At 43.7% G+C, this 16,312-nt stretch overlaps 2 protein-coding genes across 9 annotated transcripts in view; one reads left to right on the top strand and one right to left on the bottom strand.

Moving 5' to 3' along the window:
• Positions 1–2,786, bottom strand: part of DECR1 (2,4-dienoyl-CoA reductase 1) — a 46,820-nt gene extending 44,034 nt beyond the window's left edge. The window contains exon 1 of the mRNA XM_024106239.3: positions 2,652–2,786. Coding sequence (XP_023962007.2) covers positions 2,652–2,678 — 27 coding nt within the window. The 5' untranslated portion in view covers positions 2,679–2,786. The remainder of the gene's footprint in view (positions 1–2,651) is intronic.
• Positions 2,774–16,312, top strand: part of NBN (nibrin) — a 63,361-nt gene continuing 49,822 nt past the window's right edge. The window contains exons 1-5 of one of the 8 annotated variants that reach the window (XM_065585876.1): positions 2,902–3,016; positions 9,132–9,265; positions 10,832–10,980; positions 12,939–13,178; positions 13,820–13,979. In XM_065585876.1, the coding sequence (XP_065441948.1) occupies positions 13,953–13,979 (27 nt within the window). In that variant the 5' untranslated portion in view covers positions 2,902–3,016; positions 9,132–9,265; positions 10,832–10,980; positions 12,939–13,178; positions 13,820–13,952. Of the gene's footprint in view, positions 3,017–9,131; positions 9,266–10,831; positions 10,981–12,938; positions 13,179–13,819; positions 13,980–16,312 lie in introns of all 8 variants that reach the window. The other 7 variants (XM_065585877.1, XM_065585875.1, XM_065585873.1 and 4 more) reach the window with 7 other exon arrangements.

The raw sequence follows: 16,312 nt of genomic DNA, 5'->3' as shown, positions 1-16,312 counted from the left end.
GTGAGCAAGAGGATGAATGAGGCATGTTCCTTTCCCCAACTTTTTTACTACAGTGCACTCCATTTATCAGAATCACGGATATAAGAATCAACCATGTATAGCAGGGATCGGCAACCTTTGGACGCGGCCTGTCAGGGAAATCCGTTGGTGGGCCGGGCCGGTTTGTTTACCTGAAGCGTCCGCGGGTTTGGCCGACTACAGCTCCCACTGGCCATGGTTCGCCGTTCCAGGCCAATGGGGGCTGTGGGAAGCAGCGGCCAGCACATCCCTCGGCCCACGCCGCTTTCCGTAGCCCCCATTGGCCTGGAACGGTGAACCGCGGCCAGTGGGAGCTGTGATCGGCCAAACCTGTGGACGCTGCAGGTAAACAAACCGTCCTGGCCTGTCAACGGATTTCCCTGATGGGCTGCGTGCCAAAGGTTGCCGATCCCTGATGTATAGTGATCAAAACCACTGGGATAAAATCATTCCTATACTAACCTATATTCTATTGTAAGAATCAAAACCACTGGGATAAAAACATTCCTATACTAACTTATACTCCGCTTGTAAGAATTAAATCATCCAGGACAGATGTGATTCTTATAAAAGGAGTGCACTGACTGTACCTTGTTGATATTCCCCTGTAATGGTTGTCAGTCTGTCCTACCCCCAATTTCCTTTGTAACTACATGTCTGTGCCTAATAATGACAATTGGCAGGATGTTCTTCAGTAGGACCTCAGACCTGTGGAAACCACTTCCTCTCCAGATCCTTGATAGTTGAGTTTGTTACTCAGAATGTGCTGCAAGGCTCACCTTTTCCCCCTGTAACGTTGCCTGTAAGGTGTTGGGTAGAGCTGGTAGAGATGGGACTCTGAGGCTAGTCTCTGTGTGTGTTTGTGCACATGCAGGGTCGGGGTGGGGGGTTATTAATTTCTATTATATTTATGTATATGTTGGGTTGATTTGGTTTGGGGAAACTGATGTGTCTCTCTCTGTGTGTGTATCCATCTATCTAGATATATAGGATTATCAAGACTGACCAATGCACTGGATGGGAGCTCTGGTATTGTTTGTAAACATTCACAGTAAAAAAAAAATTGTTAGGCTAGTATTGTGATAAGGATGCCCGATTGCTAGGAACTAGACAAAAACTCCAACCACATTTCACATGTGCTATCAGAGACTCAGTCAGACACTAGCTAATGGTTTCAAGTATCAGGGGGTAGCCGTGTTAGTCTGTATCTGTATACCGGAAACCTACTGACCGCTATACGTACCTACATGCCTCCAGCTTCCATCCAAGACACATCACACGATCCATTGTCTACAGCCAAGCCCTAAGATACAACCGAATTTGCTCCAACCCCTCAGACAGAGACAAACACCTACAAGATCTTTATCAAGCATTCGTAAAACTACAATACCCACCTGGGGAAGTGAGGAAACAGATTGACAGAGCAAGACGGGTACCCAGAAATCACCTACTGCAGGACAGGCCCAACAAGGACAATAACAGAACACCACTGGCCATCACATACAGCCCCCAGCTAAAACCTCTCCAGCGCATTATCCACGATCTACAACCTATCCTGGAAAATGATCCCTCACTCTCACAGACCTTGGGAGGCAGGCCAGTCCTCGCTTACAGACAACCCCCCAACCTGAAGCAAATACTCACCAGCAACTACACACCACACCACAGAAACACCAACCCAGGAACCTATCCCTGTAGCAAACCTCGTTGCCTACTCTGTCCCCATATCTACTCTGGCAACAGCATCAGAGGACCCAACCACATCAGCCACACCATCAGGGGCTCATTCACCTGCACATCCTCTAATGTCATATATGCCATCATGTGCCAGCAATGCCCCTCTGCCATGTACATTGGCCAAACGGGACAGTCCCTCCGCAAAAGAATAAATGGACACAAATCGGACATCAGGAATGGTAACATACATAAGCCAGTAAGTGAACACTTCAATCTCCCTGGTCATTCTATTACAGATTTAAAAGTCACTATCATTGAACAAAAAAACTTCAGAAACAGACTTCAAAGAGAAACAGCAGAACTAAAATTCATTTGCAAATTCAACACCATTAATCTGGGCTTGAATAGGGACTGGGAGTGGCTGGCTCACTACAGAAGCATCTTTTCCTCTCCTGGAATTGACACCTCCTCATCTATTATTGGGAGTGGACTACATCCACCCTGATTGAATTGGCCCTGTCAACACTGGTTCTCCACTTGTGAAGTAACTCCCTGCTCTCCATGTGTCAGTATATAATGCCTGCATCTGTAACTTTCACTCTATGCATCCGAAGAAGTGAGGTTTTTACTCACGAAAGCTTATGCCCAAATAAATCTGTTAGTCTTTAAGGTGCCACCAGACTCCTTGTTGTTTTAGCTAATGGTTGCAGTTCAAATTAGCGTCACAGAGCAGAGGAGAAAGGATCCATTCCCAGACCTCTGAGTCCCTCTCATAAGTCTTTTAATAGTAATAATCATATTCTAAATTCCAACACTTAATTCAAAGAATCATTTATAGCAAGTCTCTTCGTAACCCTGCATAAGGTAGGTGTGCTGGCAGCAGTGCAGCGTTGCCTCCTTCCTCCCATGACCTGACCTTGGGCTGGCAACAGTGCAGTTGCCGATTGTGAGATTACCTTATGTGTTAGTGTACCTCCAACCATGCCCGGACTCTGGGCTGGCAACAGTGGAGTGTCCCGTGCCCCCACCCGTACTCCGGCTAGCAGCGGTGCAACCTCTTCCCTCCCCTCCTGCGTCCGTCCTGTCTCCGCGCCTGCGCGCAGTCAGCAGGCGGAACTAGCTGTTATTCCCCTCCCAGGCGGCAAGTGGCGCTGCACGCCCCGTGCCTCAGCGAGATTTGGTTCTCGCCGCGCGGGAGCGCGCACCGGGACACGCTCGCGGATTGCGGAGCGGGCGGCGCCGGCTGAGGAGGTCGGCGGTGTCCCCCCCCTCCCCGGGATGTGGAAGCTGGTGTCAGCGGCAGGGCCCGCGCCTGCCCCAGGTACAGGCTGGCAGCAATGCCGTGTTCCCTACCCCCCAGCCCCTTGGCCTCTGGGCTCCTGCCCGCCCCGCTCCTACCTGGCCCCGCTGCCCGGCGGGATCCGCCCCGGGGACTGGGACCGAGGCCGGCGGGCACGTTGCGTTGAGGGTGGGGCAATGGGGCGGCGCCGACTCAGGGGTCCTGGGCGCAGTACCGGGAACCTCGCCCCCCCCCCCCCCAGTCACAGGTGCTGGAACTAGGGGCGCTACTGCTGCACCCCTTGGCTTGAAGTGGGTTCTATCAGATACAGGCTTTTCCATGTAGTTCAGTGGCTTTCAGCACCCCCACTATACACATTGTTTCAACTCCCACAGTGTGTGAGTACAGCAGGTGAGGGGCCCGCGGGGCTTCCAGCCCCTGCTGGCGGGGGAGGGGGGTGCACTACAGTGTCTGTGTCCCCTCTAAATAAGGATTTTAAATTGAGTCTAATCTGCATGGTCTCCTAACCGTACCAGTGCCAGATTTAGCCACCTGAATGATAGATAGCATGTGGCCATGAGTTCCACAGGCTAAATATGCCTCCTTTAAAACATATATTTTACTCGTTTTAATGTGATTGCCTTTTCAGTTTTGTTCAATTCCCCCTTTATTATGTGAGGGTGTGTATAGGAGTGAATGTAGAAACATACCTTTTACTTCCATTTGCTTTCTCTTTGCCATTTATTTTATGTTCCTGTGTCACAACCCCTCTTATGTCTCATCTTTAAATATGCAGTGTAGTTATTACCTCATCCACCTTGTCTCTGTCATCCCTATATAGTTATTCTTGAGGTTTTTAAATATGAAATTATTTCTGTGCCTTTGATCATTTTCATCACTTCTTTGAAGCCTTCTTTTTTTTTAGATGATGTGACCAGAACTGATCACAATATTCTAAATGGGGTTGTGCTATTGATTTATGTAATATTCCAGTTATTATTTTTTGTCATTCTTTATGCAGGTTAGCAGTTCGTTTGTATTTTTGACTGCTACTGTGTGTTTGGGAGAGGTTTTCCTTGAGTTGTCTACAATGCGTCTTTTTGTTTGAGTGTGTAAAGTTAATTTAGAACCCTGTATTTTGTATGAGCAGTTCAAATTTATTCCTTCCAATATGCATTACTTTTGTATGTGTCAACAATGAACTTTCTCTGCTATCCAGCTTTGTCAGGGCCCTCCAGACTTTCTTAATCATCTATATACTTGCCTATCCAAAATAACTTTTTATTTACTTTGACCATCCTAAATTTTGCCACCTTGCACTTCATCCACCTTTGCACTTCATTAATAAATATATTAAATAACATCAGCAACATATAGCTAGTGTATGCCAGCTGCCAGAATTATTTTTTTTAACCACTGTGTCATTTGAGTCTGCTCTGAGCAGGAACTTTACCTGGGCTACAATGACAGTGCAAGAATTTGATTAAAACTTTTGTAGAACACAGTCTTGTGGCCTCAGTTATACTGCTTAGTTAGCTGATAGTTTAACTGAGGGCAGCAATTGTATTTACGAGAAAAAGTTTTACTTCATCTTGTACGGTGAGATAGGCTGGGTAAATTTCTTCAGTTGAATTAAAATGTGAAAAGGTTTTGGGGAGAAACAATACTTTAAATTTTTAAATAAATTTTTGAGGAAAATAGTCCATCCTCTTTCCTCACTATGATCTGAATTTTATTGCTTGAAAAAGATATCAAATAGATGGAGGCATGTAGGCTCCAGAAACGTCAAGTTGTAGAATGCATGCAGCATAGGTAGCTGCAGTGCCTGTGTGTGGTGGAACTATCTTTCTTGCATGCCTCATCCCTGACCTGGTTAGGGTATTTTTCAGGGGGATCATTTATTCTTCATGCCTGTTCATTCTTTGATTTCTTGACTAAGGACTGGTTTGTACTAGAAAGTTTTGCTGGCATAGTTATGTCAGTTAGAAGTGTAGAAAAAGAGTCATACCCTTAACTTACCTAGCCATGCTAGTAAAAAGCGCTATTGTAGATTTTATTCAGGGAACTGGTATAAGCCATACTGGCAAAAGAACTCCTCTATAGTTGTTTGTTATACCAACAAGTGTCGACAAGGACTAAAATTGCCAATGAGGGAGACAATTAGAATCTGCTTTGGTGATGGTACGTGTGTTGTGAAAACTTGCCACTAGGAATGAGACTGAAAACAAATTAATTTAATTTAGGTTCCTCAGAAAATTGTTAAGTTCTTGGTAATTCACTGGTGTAATTAAAACTAGGCATTCTAACTTTGATTATGGAAGAATATAATAATATTAGGAAATTTAAAATTGCAGAGGAAAGAAAGACTTTTCTTTAATTTGGACAAATTCTGACTCAAATCCTATAGGATTGATCCTTGAAACTATATGGCCTTGAGGTCAGGTATGTTCTTTAACCCTATCAATTGAGTCCTGAGGAGCTCAGATCTTACATTTTATTGGGTTTTGGATGTGAGATGCTCTACAATCTTCCAGAAACCAATAAAATACATGTATAAGGTACTGCATTTCCCAAATTGGCAGTCTTAAAAGTATTTAGGGAATAAATACAGGGGTGAAAGTCAAACTGCTGGGGGTCTCACTTTCTCAGTTGCACCTGTTGCATACATGCAAGTGTTGGGCTGATCGGGTGCAGTTTTGGCACTGGCAAGTCACTTCTCTTCTTATTAGTTTTATTAGCTGTATAATTTGGGCTTCATCTTTTCTATCAGTCTCCAGTTGGAAGGTGACTGACATGATGGAGGTCCTCATTCTTGAAGGAAGAATCTCCATTTGCTTGGCCGCTATCACATATAGAAGGGAGTTTTTTCTACTCTCTCTCTCTCTCTCTCTCTCTCTCTTTTTTTTTTGGGTCCTCCTCCCCTATAAACAATGTCAGTGCCTACAAGTGCTGCTGCTTTTAGTTTCCCAAACCACCCCAGAGTAAGTGTGTTTGGGTTAATTTTAATACTAGCAACAGGGTTCTAAGTAGTGCAGTGAAACTGAGTAGAATCTTTTTAGTAATTCTACTGCTCCTTAGGGAAGTGATGAGCAGCAGCAGAGGCACTGTTACTGTCATATTTGAAAGTTACCTGCACAGGTAACACCCTAAGGGCTATGAAGTGACTCTTTCCTTAAACGAAAGCTTGTGTTCTGTAGAAATTGGTGCTTTACCCCCTTTACTCATCCATCTTGATCAGGAAAAGTTTCTTTCTGCTGGCAAATAGGTGAACATGTTTTTCAAGTTCACTCAAAATGTATGCGATTGTGCCATCATGTTGTCTAGATGACAAATGCCAAGAGTGGAATAGAACAGTCAGTCAAAGTGGAGTGGATATTTATCAATTATGGTTTGATTTCTCTTGTAGATCATCCAGCATTCAATTAAAAAGTGGTAGGATTTTTTCATCTGAATCTCTTTCGCTAGTTGTCTTTCTGAATAGTATTCTGGAATAGCAGTATGATACACTTTTTTCCTCCACATAAATCCTAATGGTTCCCAAAAGTGGTACTGTATATTTCCTGTAAGTAGTACTGCAAGTTGTTTTTGTTAGCACTGTGATGCATTTTATTCTCTGGAAGATTGCCTCAGAACTATGAACTACTTTTTCTGTCACAACAGTGAGTCCAGCTCAAGTGTACAAGGAGCCAGTGAGAGAAAAAATGTAGCTGTAAAATAAAATTGCACTTCCAATCCTGCCCAATATATCTAGATTACAGGACTGAGTTTGTTATATCTTGGCAAAAGCTTTTAGATGGCTCACAAGTACTTATGTTTTTCTGCTGTTAAATATTTTAACTTGATTTTAACAAATAGGGAGGAACTCGTTGAGAATGTGAAAGTAGAAGGCAGCCTGGGTGAAAGTGATCATGAAATCATAGAGTTTGCAATTCTAACGAAGGGTAGAAGGGAGAACAGCAAAATAGAGACAATGGATTTCAGGAAGGCAGATTTTGGGAAGCTCAGAGAGCTGATAGGTAAGGTCCCATGGGAATCAAGACTGAGGGGAAAAACAACTGAGGAGAGTTGGCAGTTTTTCAAAGGGACACTATTAAGGGCCCAAAAGCAAGCTATTCCGCTGGTTAGGAAAGATAGAAAATGTGGCAAAAGACCACCTTGGCTTAACCATGAGATCTTGCACGATCTGAAAAATAAAAAGGAGTCATATAAAAAATGGAAACTAGGACAGATTACAAAGGAGGAATATAGGCAAACAACACAGGAATGCAGGGGCAAGATTAGAAAGGCAAAGGCCCAAAATGAGCTCAAACTAGCTACAGGAATAAAAGGAAACAAGAAGACTTTTTATCAATACATTAGAAGCAAGAGGAAGACCAAAGACAGGGTAGGCCCACTGCTTAGTGAAGAGGGAGAAACAGTAACAGGAAACTTGGAAATGGCAGAGATGCTTAATGACTTCTTTGTTTCGGTCTTCACCGAGAAGTCTGAAGCAATGCCTAACATAGTGAATGCTAATGGGAAGGGGGTAGGTTTAGCGGATAAAATAAAAAAAGAACAAGTTAAAAATCACTTAGAAAAGTTAGATGCCTGCAAGTCACCCGGGCCTGATGAAATGCATCCTAGAATACTCAAGGAGCTAATAGAGGAGGTATCTGAGCCTCTAGCTATTATCTTTGGAAAGTCATGGGAGACGGGAGAGATTCCAGAAGACTGGAAAAGGGCAAATATAGTGCCCATCTATAAAAAGGGAAATAAAAACAACCCAGGTAACTACAGACCAGTTAGTTTAACTTCTGTGCCAGGGAAGATAATGGAGCAAGTAATTAAGGAAATCATCTGCAAACACTTGGAAGGTGGTAAGGTGATAGGGAACAGCCAGCATGGATTTGTGAAGAACAAATCATGTCAAACCAATCTGATAGCTTTCTTTGATAGAATAACGAGCCTTGTGGATAAGGGTGAAGCGGTGGATGTGGTATACCTAGACTTTAGTAAGGCATTTGATACGGTCTCGCATGATATTCTTATCGATAAACTAGGCAAATACAAATTAGATGGGGCTACTATAAGGTGGGTGCATAACTGGCTGGATAACCGTACTCAGAGAGTTGTTATTAATGGTTCCCAATCCTGCTGGAAAGGCGTAACGAGTGGGGTTCCGCAGGGGTCTGTTTTGGGACCGGCTCTGTTCAATATCTTCATCAACGACTTAGATATTGGCATAGAAAGTACGCTTATTAAGTTTGCGGATGATACCAAACTGGGAGGGATTGCAACTACTTTGGAGGACAGGGTCATAATTCAAAATGATCTGGACAAATTGGAGAAATGGTCTGAGTTAAACAGGATGAAGTTTAACAAAGACAAATGCAAAGTGCTCCACTTAGGAAGGAAAAATCAATTTCACACATACAGAATGGGAAAAGACTGTCTAGGAAGGAGTACGGCAGAAAGGGATCTAGGGGTTATAGTGGACCACAAGCTAAATATGAGTCAACAGTGTGATGCTGTTGCAAAAAAAGCAAACATGATTCTGGGATGCATTAACAGGTGTGTTGTGAGCAAGACACGAGAAGTCATTCTTCCGCTCTACTCTGCTCTGGTTAGGCCTCAGCTGGAGTATTGTGTCCAGTTCTGGGCGCCGCATTTTAAAAAAGATGTGGAGAAATTGGAAAGGATCCAAAGAAGAGCAACAAGAATGATTAAAGGTCTTGAGAACATGACCTATGAAGGAAGGCTGAAAGAACTGGGTTTGTTTAGTTTGGAGAAGAGAAGACTGAGAGGGGACATGATAGCAGTTTACAGGTATCTAAAAGGGTGTCATGAGGAGGAGGGAGAGAACTTGTTCACCTTAGCCTCTTAGGATAGAACCAGAAACAATGGGTTTAAACTGCAGCAAGGGAGGTCTAGGTTGGACATTAGGAAAAAGTTCCTAACTGTCAAGGTGGTTAAACACTGGAATAAATTGCCTAGGGAGGTTGTGGAATCTCCGTCTCTGGAGATATTTAAGAGTAGGTTAGATAAATGTCTATCAGGGATGGTCTAGACAGTATTTGGTCCTGCCATGCGGGCAGGGGACTGGACTCGATGACCTCTCGAGGTCCCTTCCAGTCCTATAATCTATGATTCTATGATTTGTTAATTTTGTTGTTCTCAGCAGAGCCATATCGACTTTTGGTTGGTACTGAGTATGTTGTTGGACGCAAGAACTGTGCAATTTTAATTCAGGATGATCAGTCGATCAGTCGAAGTCATGCAGTTCTGACGGTCACCCACCCTGAAACTAACCTTGTAAGTATGCACTTTACTACATTATGGCTATATGACCTAAAACTGACCGGGTTTAGGGATACTCCCCCACCTTTAATATATGTGCTTCAATCTGAAATCAATTCCAGTTTATTCCATCAAACCTACCTTTTAGGGTGGCACTAGACTCATGCTATCTTTTTCTTGAATATTTCTATGGGCTTGTCTACACAGGGAAATTGACCAACAAAATTATAGCGCTGTAATAATATTGGTATAATTCCCCCCGTGGATACTCTTATGCCCACACGGGGAATTATACTGGTGTAATTATACCAGTAAATTTCCCCTTCTAGACAGGCCCCATAAGGTTCGGTATTGAATTGTGACTCACTTCGCTTTCTGTGTTCCAAACTTGTGTCTTTGGGTATGGTCTACACAGCAACTAGACACCTGTTGCTGGCCCATGGGGCTTGTTTCATAGCTGTGTAGACTTCCAGGCTTGGGCTGGAGCCCGAGCTCTGGGACCCTGCAAGGTGGGAACTCAAGCTAGAAGTGTACACAGCAAAGAAACAGCCCCACAGCCTGAGCCCCAAGAGCCTCAGTCAGCTGGCACAGGCCAGCCATAGGGTTTTCTTTGCTATGTAGACATACCCTTTAAGGCCACACAGGTTTAACTCCCACTGACTTCTTGAGGTAGGTGAGTCTCACTTATGTAACTGAGCAAAATTTGATGCGGTTTGTCCCACACAGAAACACTTTTCTTGTTATTTCCCGTGATTAATATAACCCTTATGTAAGTTACATACTAACATTACAATTGGGGGAGGAAGGATTGTAAAGAGTAAACCTCAATTAAGGTATTTGAATGTGAATATTCAATTACCTCTATGGTTTGTTTATTTGGTGATTATCACATATGTAAAAAGTCACCTTAGAATGGAGTTCTGTAATTTGACGCACAGTAGTGGACCCTAGCTGTAGCACAGAGGCTCATTAAAGTCAACGGGACTCTGTATGTGTGCAGGGTTCACCTGCATGCATTAAGTTGCAGAAGTAGAGCTTTAATTCTGACCCACAACAAATACTTATGAATATCTACAAACTCTAAAGGTAATAGAATAGCTATATAAATTTCTCCATCGCTTCTAGACTGGTCACAGAGAAGGCAAAAAAACGTTTCACAAAGATTTACTAAAAAGGAAATCTGTAGTGGTAGGAAATGCACCCCAACATCACTCTGAGCATTAATAGCACATCCTGATATTGATACATGGGTACAGATGCATTGGTATCGTGAGTACCATATAACAGAAGGTAGAGGTAGTGAATTATAGCAAAACAAAGTTGAATGCAAAAAATACTACTTCTCTTAAGTAGTTATGGGGAATTTTTTTCTCAATTGTTTCTCATGGAAAGCAGGTGATAAACTTTGAACTGCATAACTAACATATTTGTCCCAATATACTGTATATTTTTAGGACAGTAATAAGAGTATCTCATAATATGTGCTTTCATTTTATACATTTGCTGCTTCTTGTTCTGTAACAATATACAATATTTTTTTTAGTACCTAATAAGACTTGACAAATTTATATTCATTTTCAGAGTCAAGCTCTCTCAGTCCCTGAATTGATAATACAAGACACCTCTAAGTATGGTACCTTTGTTAATGGAGAAAAAGTTTTGAATGGTACTTCCAGAACTCTGAAGTCTGGTGATAGAGTCAATTTTGGAGTCTTTGAAAGCAAGTTCAGGTGAGAACTAGTTGGATTGATTCTGAAATGGTGAAATAAAATTGCAGCTGCCAGTTGTAATTTTTAAAAATAGTACCACAGGGTGTACTTAAGGAGGTAAAAGAATAAAGAAAATAGTGATAAATTTCTATAAAGAAGGAAAATAAAGTGATATATATGTTCAGGCCACATTCTTGTAGAAGGTTCTTCCTGTGAATTGACATTGAAACCTTTTGTGGTAAAAGATTAGCCCATAAGTGACTCTGCATCATAAGCATTAAGTGTCCTAAAATTAGCCCAAACAAAGAATAAAAACCCTATTTAATAAAACTGTTCCTAAAACATCCATGAACATTTACAAGAGGAATAAAGTTTGGGGGGTGAGATGAAGTTTGGCAGAGTCTCCTTCCACTGTTAGTGATGTGGAGAGAAAGGAACTGACTCTTACACAGCCTTGGATTTAAGCGGTAAGGCAAGGCAGTGCTTTTCCTCATAAATATACAGTGGTACTCAAGGAAGAAATAAAGTAACTGAGAATGGTAACTTTTTTTTTTAATGACTGTTAAATCAGTGTTAAAGGAGGTTGGAAGCTGGCTTCGTCTCTTAAATCGGACTCCTACCGGACTTAGTGCTACCAGTGTCATTAGTTTGTAGCAAAACAGCACTCTTCAGTTCTTATAACAATAAGCTATTTTACTAAATCGTATTTAGCAAATATATTTGAAACATGTTTCAGAAACTAATGTCCTAGAACCATATACAATCATGACTTTAGCACCAAAAAGTTGAACAATTTTAAGCCAAAGAACCATGTACAATACAGTCTTGGAAGATAGAATCGTAGGACTAGAAGGGACCTCGAGAGGTCATCTAGTCCAGTCCCCTGCACTCAAGGCAGAACTATGTAATAACTAGGCCATCCCTGACCTGCTATTAAAAATCTCCAATGATGGAAATTCCACAACCTCACAAGGCAATTTATTCCAGTACTTAACCACCTGACAGGAAGTTTTTCCTAATGTCCAACCTAAACCTCCCTTGCTGCAATTTAAGCCCATTACTTGTTCTATCTTCAGAGGTTAAGGAGAATAATTTTTAAGAAAATAACTTATTACTGCAGAGTAAGCATAAGTTAGTAGCAATAATCAACACCTCAGTATTCAAAATATAAAACTTTCAAGAGGTGTCTTAGCACAGAGGTTCCCAAACACTTTTTGCTGTGACCCTCAAGGGAGTCACATAACATCCTTGCCAACTCCCATTCGTCTGAGGCAGCAGGTGACTCAGGAAAGGTGACTCATGCACAAGGTGGCAGTAGGACTCGTCTGGCTCCATCTTTGGAGGAATCCAGGGCAGCATGGTGTTAGAGTCCCCGGGCGATGTTCTGGAACTGCTCCCCACAAAGCCAGTCAGGACTTTGGGGAACTTCCTCTCCCTCAGAGCAGACTGTCTTCAGGGCAAGAAGCTCACACGGCTTCACCTCCTGGGTCTGACCTTGGAGCATTCAGCATATGCCCCTCCGTGCGCTTCCCACAGCGAGTCCGCCCAGGTGGGGTCCTGAGGAAGCCAAAGGGTCCTGCACACAGCCCCAACTTCGCAGTCAGACGTGACTCTCAGCCAGCCAGTAAAACAGAGGTTTGTTAGATGACAGGAACACGGTCTAAAACAGAGCTTGTAGGTACAGAGAACGGGATCCCTCAGCCGGGTCCATTCTGGGGCCCAGCGAGCCAGACAACCCCATCTGCCAGATATGCTAAACATTCGTATGCCCCTTCATGCTTTGGCCACCATTCCAGAGGACATGCTTCCATGCTGATGATGCTCGTTTTAATTAAAACTTTAAAAAAAATTTTTTTTTTTTTGGGACTGAACTCCTTGGGGGAGAATTATGTCTCCTGCTCTGTTTTACCCGCATTCTGCCATATATTTCATGTTACAGCAGTCTTGGATGATGACCGTCACATGTTGTTTGTTTTAAGAACACTTTCATTGCAGATTTGACAAAATGCAAAGAAGGTACCAATGTGAGCTTTCTAAAGATAGCTACAGCACTGGACCCAAGGTTTAAGAATCTGAAGTGCCTTTCAAAATCTGAGAGGGACGATGTGTGGAGTATGCTTTTAGAAGTCTTAAAAAAACAACACTCCGTTACGGAAACCAAAAAAGAAAATCAACCATCTGTAGGTGGCATCTGACTCAGATGATGAAAATGAACATGCGTGAGTCCGCACTGCTTTGGATAGTTATCGAGCAGAACCTGTTATCAGCATGGACGCATGTCCTCTGGTATGGTGGTGGAAGCGTAAGAGACATAGGAATCTTTAGCACATCTGTCACGTAAATATCTTGTAATTCTGGCTACAACAGTGCAATGCCAATGCCTGTTCTTGCTTTCAGGTGACATTGTAAACAAGAGGCGGGCAGCATTATCTCCTGCAAATGTAAACAAATTTGCTTGTTTGAGCGATTGGCTGAACAAGAAGGACTGAGTGGACTTGTAGACTCTAAAGTTTTACGTTTTATTTTTGAATGCAGTTTTTTTTTTTTTTTTTTTACATAATTCTACATTTGTAAGTTCAACTTTCATGATAGAGATTGCACTACAGTACTTGTAGTGGGGGAATTGAAAAATACTGTTTTTTTTTACAGTGCAAATATTTGTAATAAAAAATATATATAAAGTGTACACTTTGTATTCTGTGTTGAAGTTGAAATCAATATATTTGAAAATGTAGAAAACATCCAAAAAGATTTAAATAAATGGTATTCTATTATTGTTTAACAGCATGATTAATTAATTTTTTTAATCGCTTGACAGCCCTAATTTAGACAATTCTCTTCTGTAACTTGTTCCTTGCAGAGTAGAATATGAACCTTTGATTGTCTGCTCCTCGTGTTTAGAAGTTTCTGGGAAAACGGCTTTAAATCAAGCTATTCTGCAGCTTGGAGGCCTTGTTGTGAATGATTGGTCAGAAGAATGTACTCATCTTGTCATGATATCAGTGAAAGTTACTGTTAAGGTAGGTTGAGTTTCTGTATATTAATATATTTTGTGGCTTCAACATGAAAATGTATGGGGTGAAATCCTAGTGCCCTATTGAAGTCGGTGGCAAAATTCTCATTGACTTCAGTGAGGCCAGGTTTTCACCTAGGAAAATGATTGTTTTCAAGTAAAGAGTCCTTAAAAACAAAATCAATATGAACATTTAACTAAAATCAGAAGAGTCTGAACTGTTTATAGCAGTTAAAATATTTTACAATTGTCATCCACTTTTGTGCATGATGTATTTTTCTGGGCTTTATTTTTTCTGTTCGCTGTGGTATTTGAAAATGCAAAAGAAGCAGACCACTTAAATGTGAATCAGAAGAACATAGGAGTTACTAAACCAGAGGTGGGCAAACTATGGCCCGCGGGCCACGCCCAGCTCCTGAGCTCCCGGCCGGGGAGGCTAGCCCCCGGCCGGGGAGGCTAGCCCCCGGCCCCTCCCCCGCATCCTCAGCTTGCTCCGTCGCCAGCGCAATGCTGCGGGCAGCGGGGCTGCGAGCTTCTGGGGCAGTGCAGCTGCAGAGCCCAGCCTGATCCGATGCTCTGTGCTGTGCAGTGGCGACGGCGTGGCTGGCTCCAGACGGGCGGCGTGGCTGTAGCGCTGCCAATCACCGGTGCGCCAGGCAGCGGGGTAAGGGGGCAGGGAGTGCGGAGGGGTTGGATAGAGGACAGGGCTTTGGGGGGTGGGCAGGGGGCGGGGGTGTGGGTAGGGGTCGGGGCAATCAGAGGGTGGGGAACAGGGGGGTTGAATGGGGGCAGGGGCCCCAGGGGGCAGTCAGGAATGAGAGGAGGGGTTAGATGGGGCGGCGGGGGGCAGTCAGGGGACAGGGAGAAGGGATGGTTGGATGGGGCAGGTGTCCTGGGTGGGGCAGTCAGGAATGAGAGGGGGGGGTTGGATGGGCCGGCGGGGGGGAGTCGGGGGCAGGGGTTCCCGGGGCAGTCAGGGGGCAGAGAGAAGGGGGGGTTGGATGGAGCGGGGGTCCCGCGGGGGCCATCAGGAATGAGAGGAGAGGTTGGATGGGGCAGCGGGGGGCAGTCAGAGGCGGGGGAACAGAGGGGTTTCGGTCAGGGGACAGAGAACAGGCGGGGTTGGATGGGGCAGGAGTCTGGGGCCGGCTGTTAGGGGCTGGGGGCCGGGCGACGACCCCCTCCCCTAACCGGCCCTCCATACAATTTCCAAAACCCGATGCGGCCCTCAGGCTAAAAAGTTTGCCTGCCCCGTACTATACCATACTCTTAGGGTTGCAGTCCATAATATTAATTATCCTTTTGTCTGATGGAGGCCAGAACTGGATACTTTAGAGGAAGTGCAAGAAACCCTGTAGTGAATGGTTATGGAATAATCTGGCCGTGGGGGGTGGGAGTTTCCTCCTAACCTGTAGTTAAAGGTTAGTTTCTACCCTCAAACATGAGAATGTAGGTCCTTTCTAGTTCGTATGTAATCCTATGTAATGTCACTCTGGATGCTTTCATTAGACATTTATATAGATAAGACCATGTCTGCACTACAAAATTTGGCTGACTCAAGCTACTTCGACATAAAGCTATTGTATATTTTATATGCTCGTATGTGTGCATATTTGGCTCTTTGCATCTGTACTGCGTGTATTCACAAGGAGTGCTTGTGTTGATGCATAGTGTGGTGCACCATGGTTAGGTATCCCAGGGTGCAACTTGCCACTGTCCAGCACACTGTCTTTTGGCATGTTTTGGCAATGCATGGTGGGGCAGAAACGAGTTGTGCAGGGGTGACTGGAAACAATGGGTGAAGTTCCCAGCATGCAACTGTCTCCATCTCATAATGTCATCCATATACCATAATTTGAGCCTTTAAAAATCCTGCAAACCCGTGAATCCCTTCTCGCTCTCTGCCATCTGACAGAAGATGCACTGCTCAGCACAGTTGTCATGAATGTTGCAAACACAGGATGCATAGTCTTCTGCTATTGTATTTGCAGAGCTTCAAGAAGAACTGCATCAGTGGGGAACATGATGATTTCGTGGAGGACAGATTGCTGTGGGAAATAGCGAGAACCAATTGAGGGTTATTGGTAGCATTCACAGAGCAGCTGCAAATGGTGAAGCACCACTCTGGGCCTGAGAAATGAGCACTTACTGGTGGGATTGCCTCATAATGCAGGTTTGGGACGAGAGCAGAGACTGCAGAATTTTCGAATGTGCAAGGCCACATTCCTGGATCTGTATGCCAACCTTACCCCAACCCTCCAGCTCATAGACACCAGAATGACAGCTGCACTGACTGTGGAGAAATGGTGGTGACTGCACTGTGGAAACTCGCAACACCAG

The sequence above is a fragment of the Chrysemys picta genome, chromosome 2, assembly GCF_011386835.1.
Source record: "Chrysemys picta bellii isolate R12L10 chromosome 2, ASM1138683v2, whole genome shotgun sequence".
Lineage (NCBI taxonomy): Eukaryota > Metazoa > Chordata > Testudines > Emydidae > Chrysemys > Chrysemys picta.
This window is presented reverse-complemented; position numbering and strand designations above follow the sequence as displayed.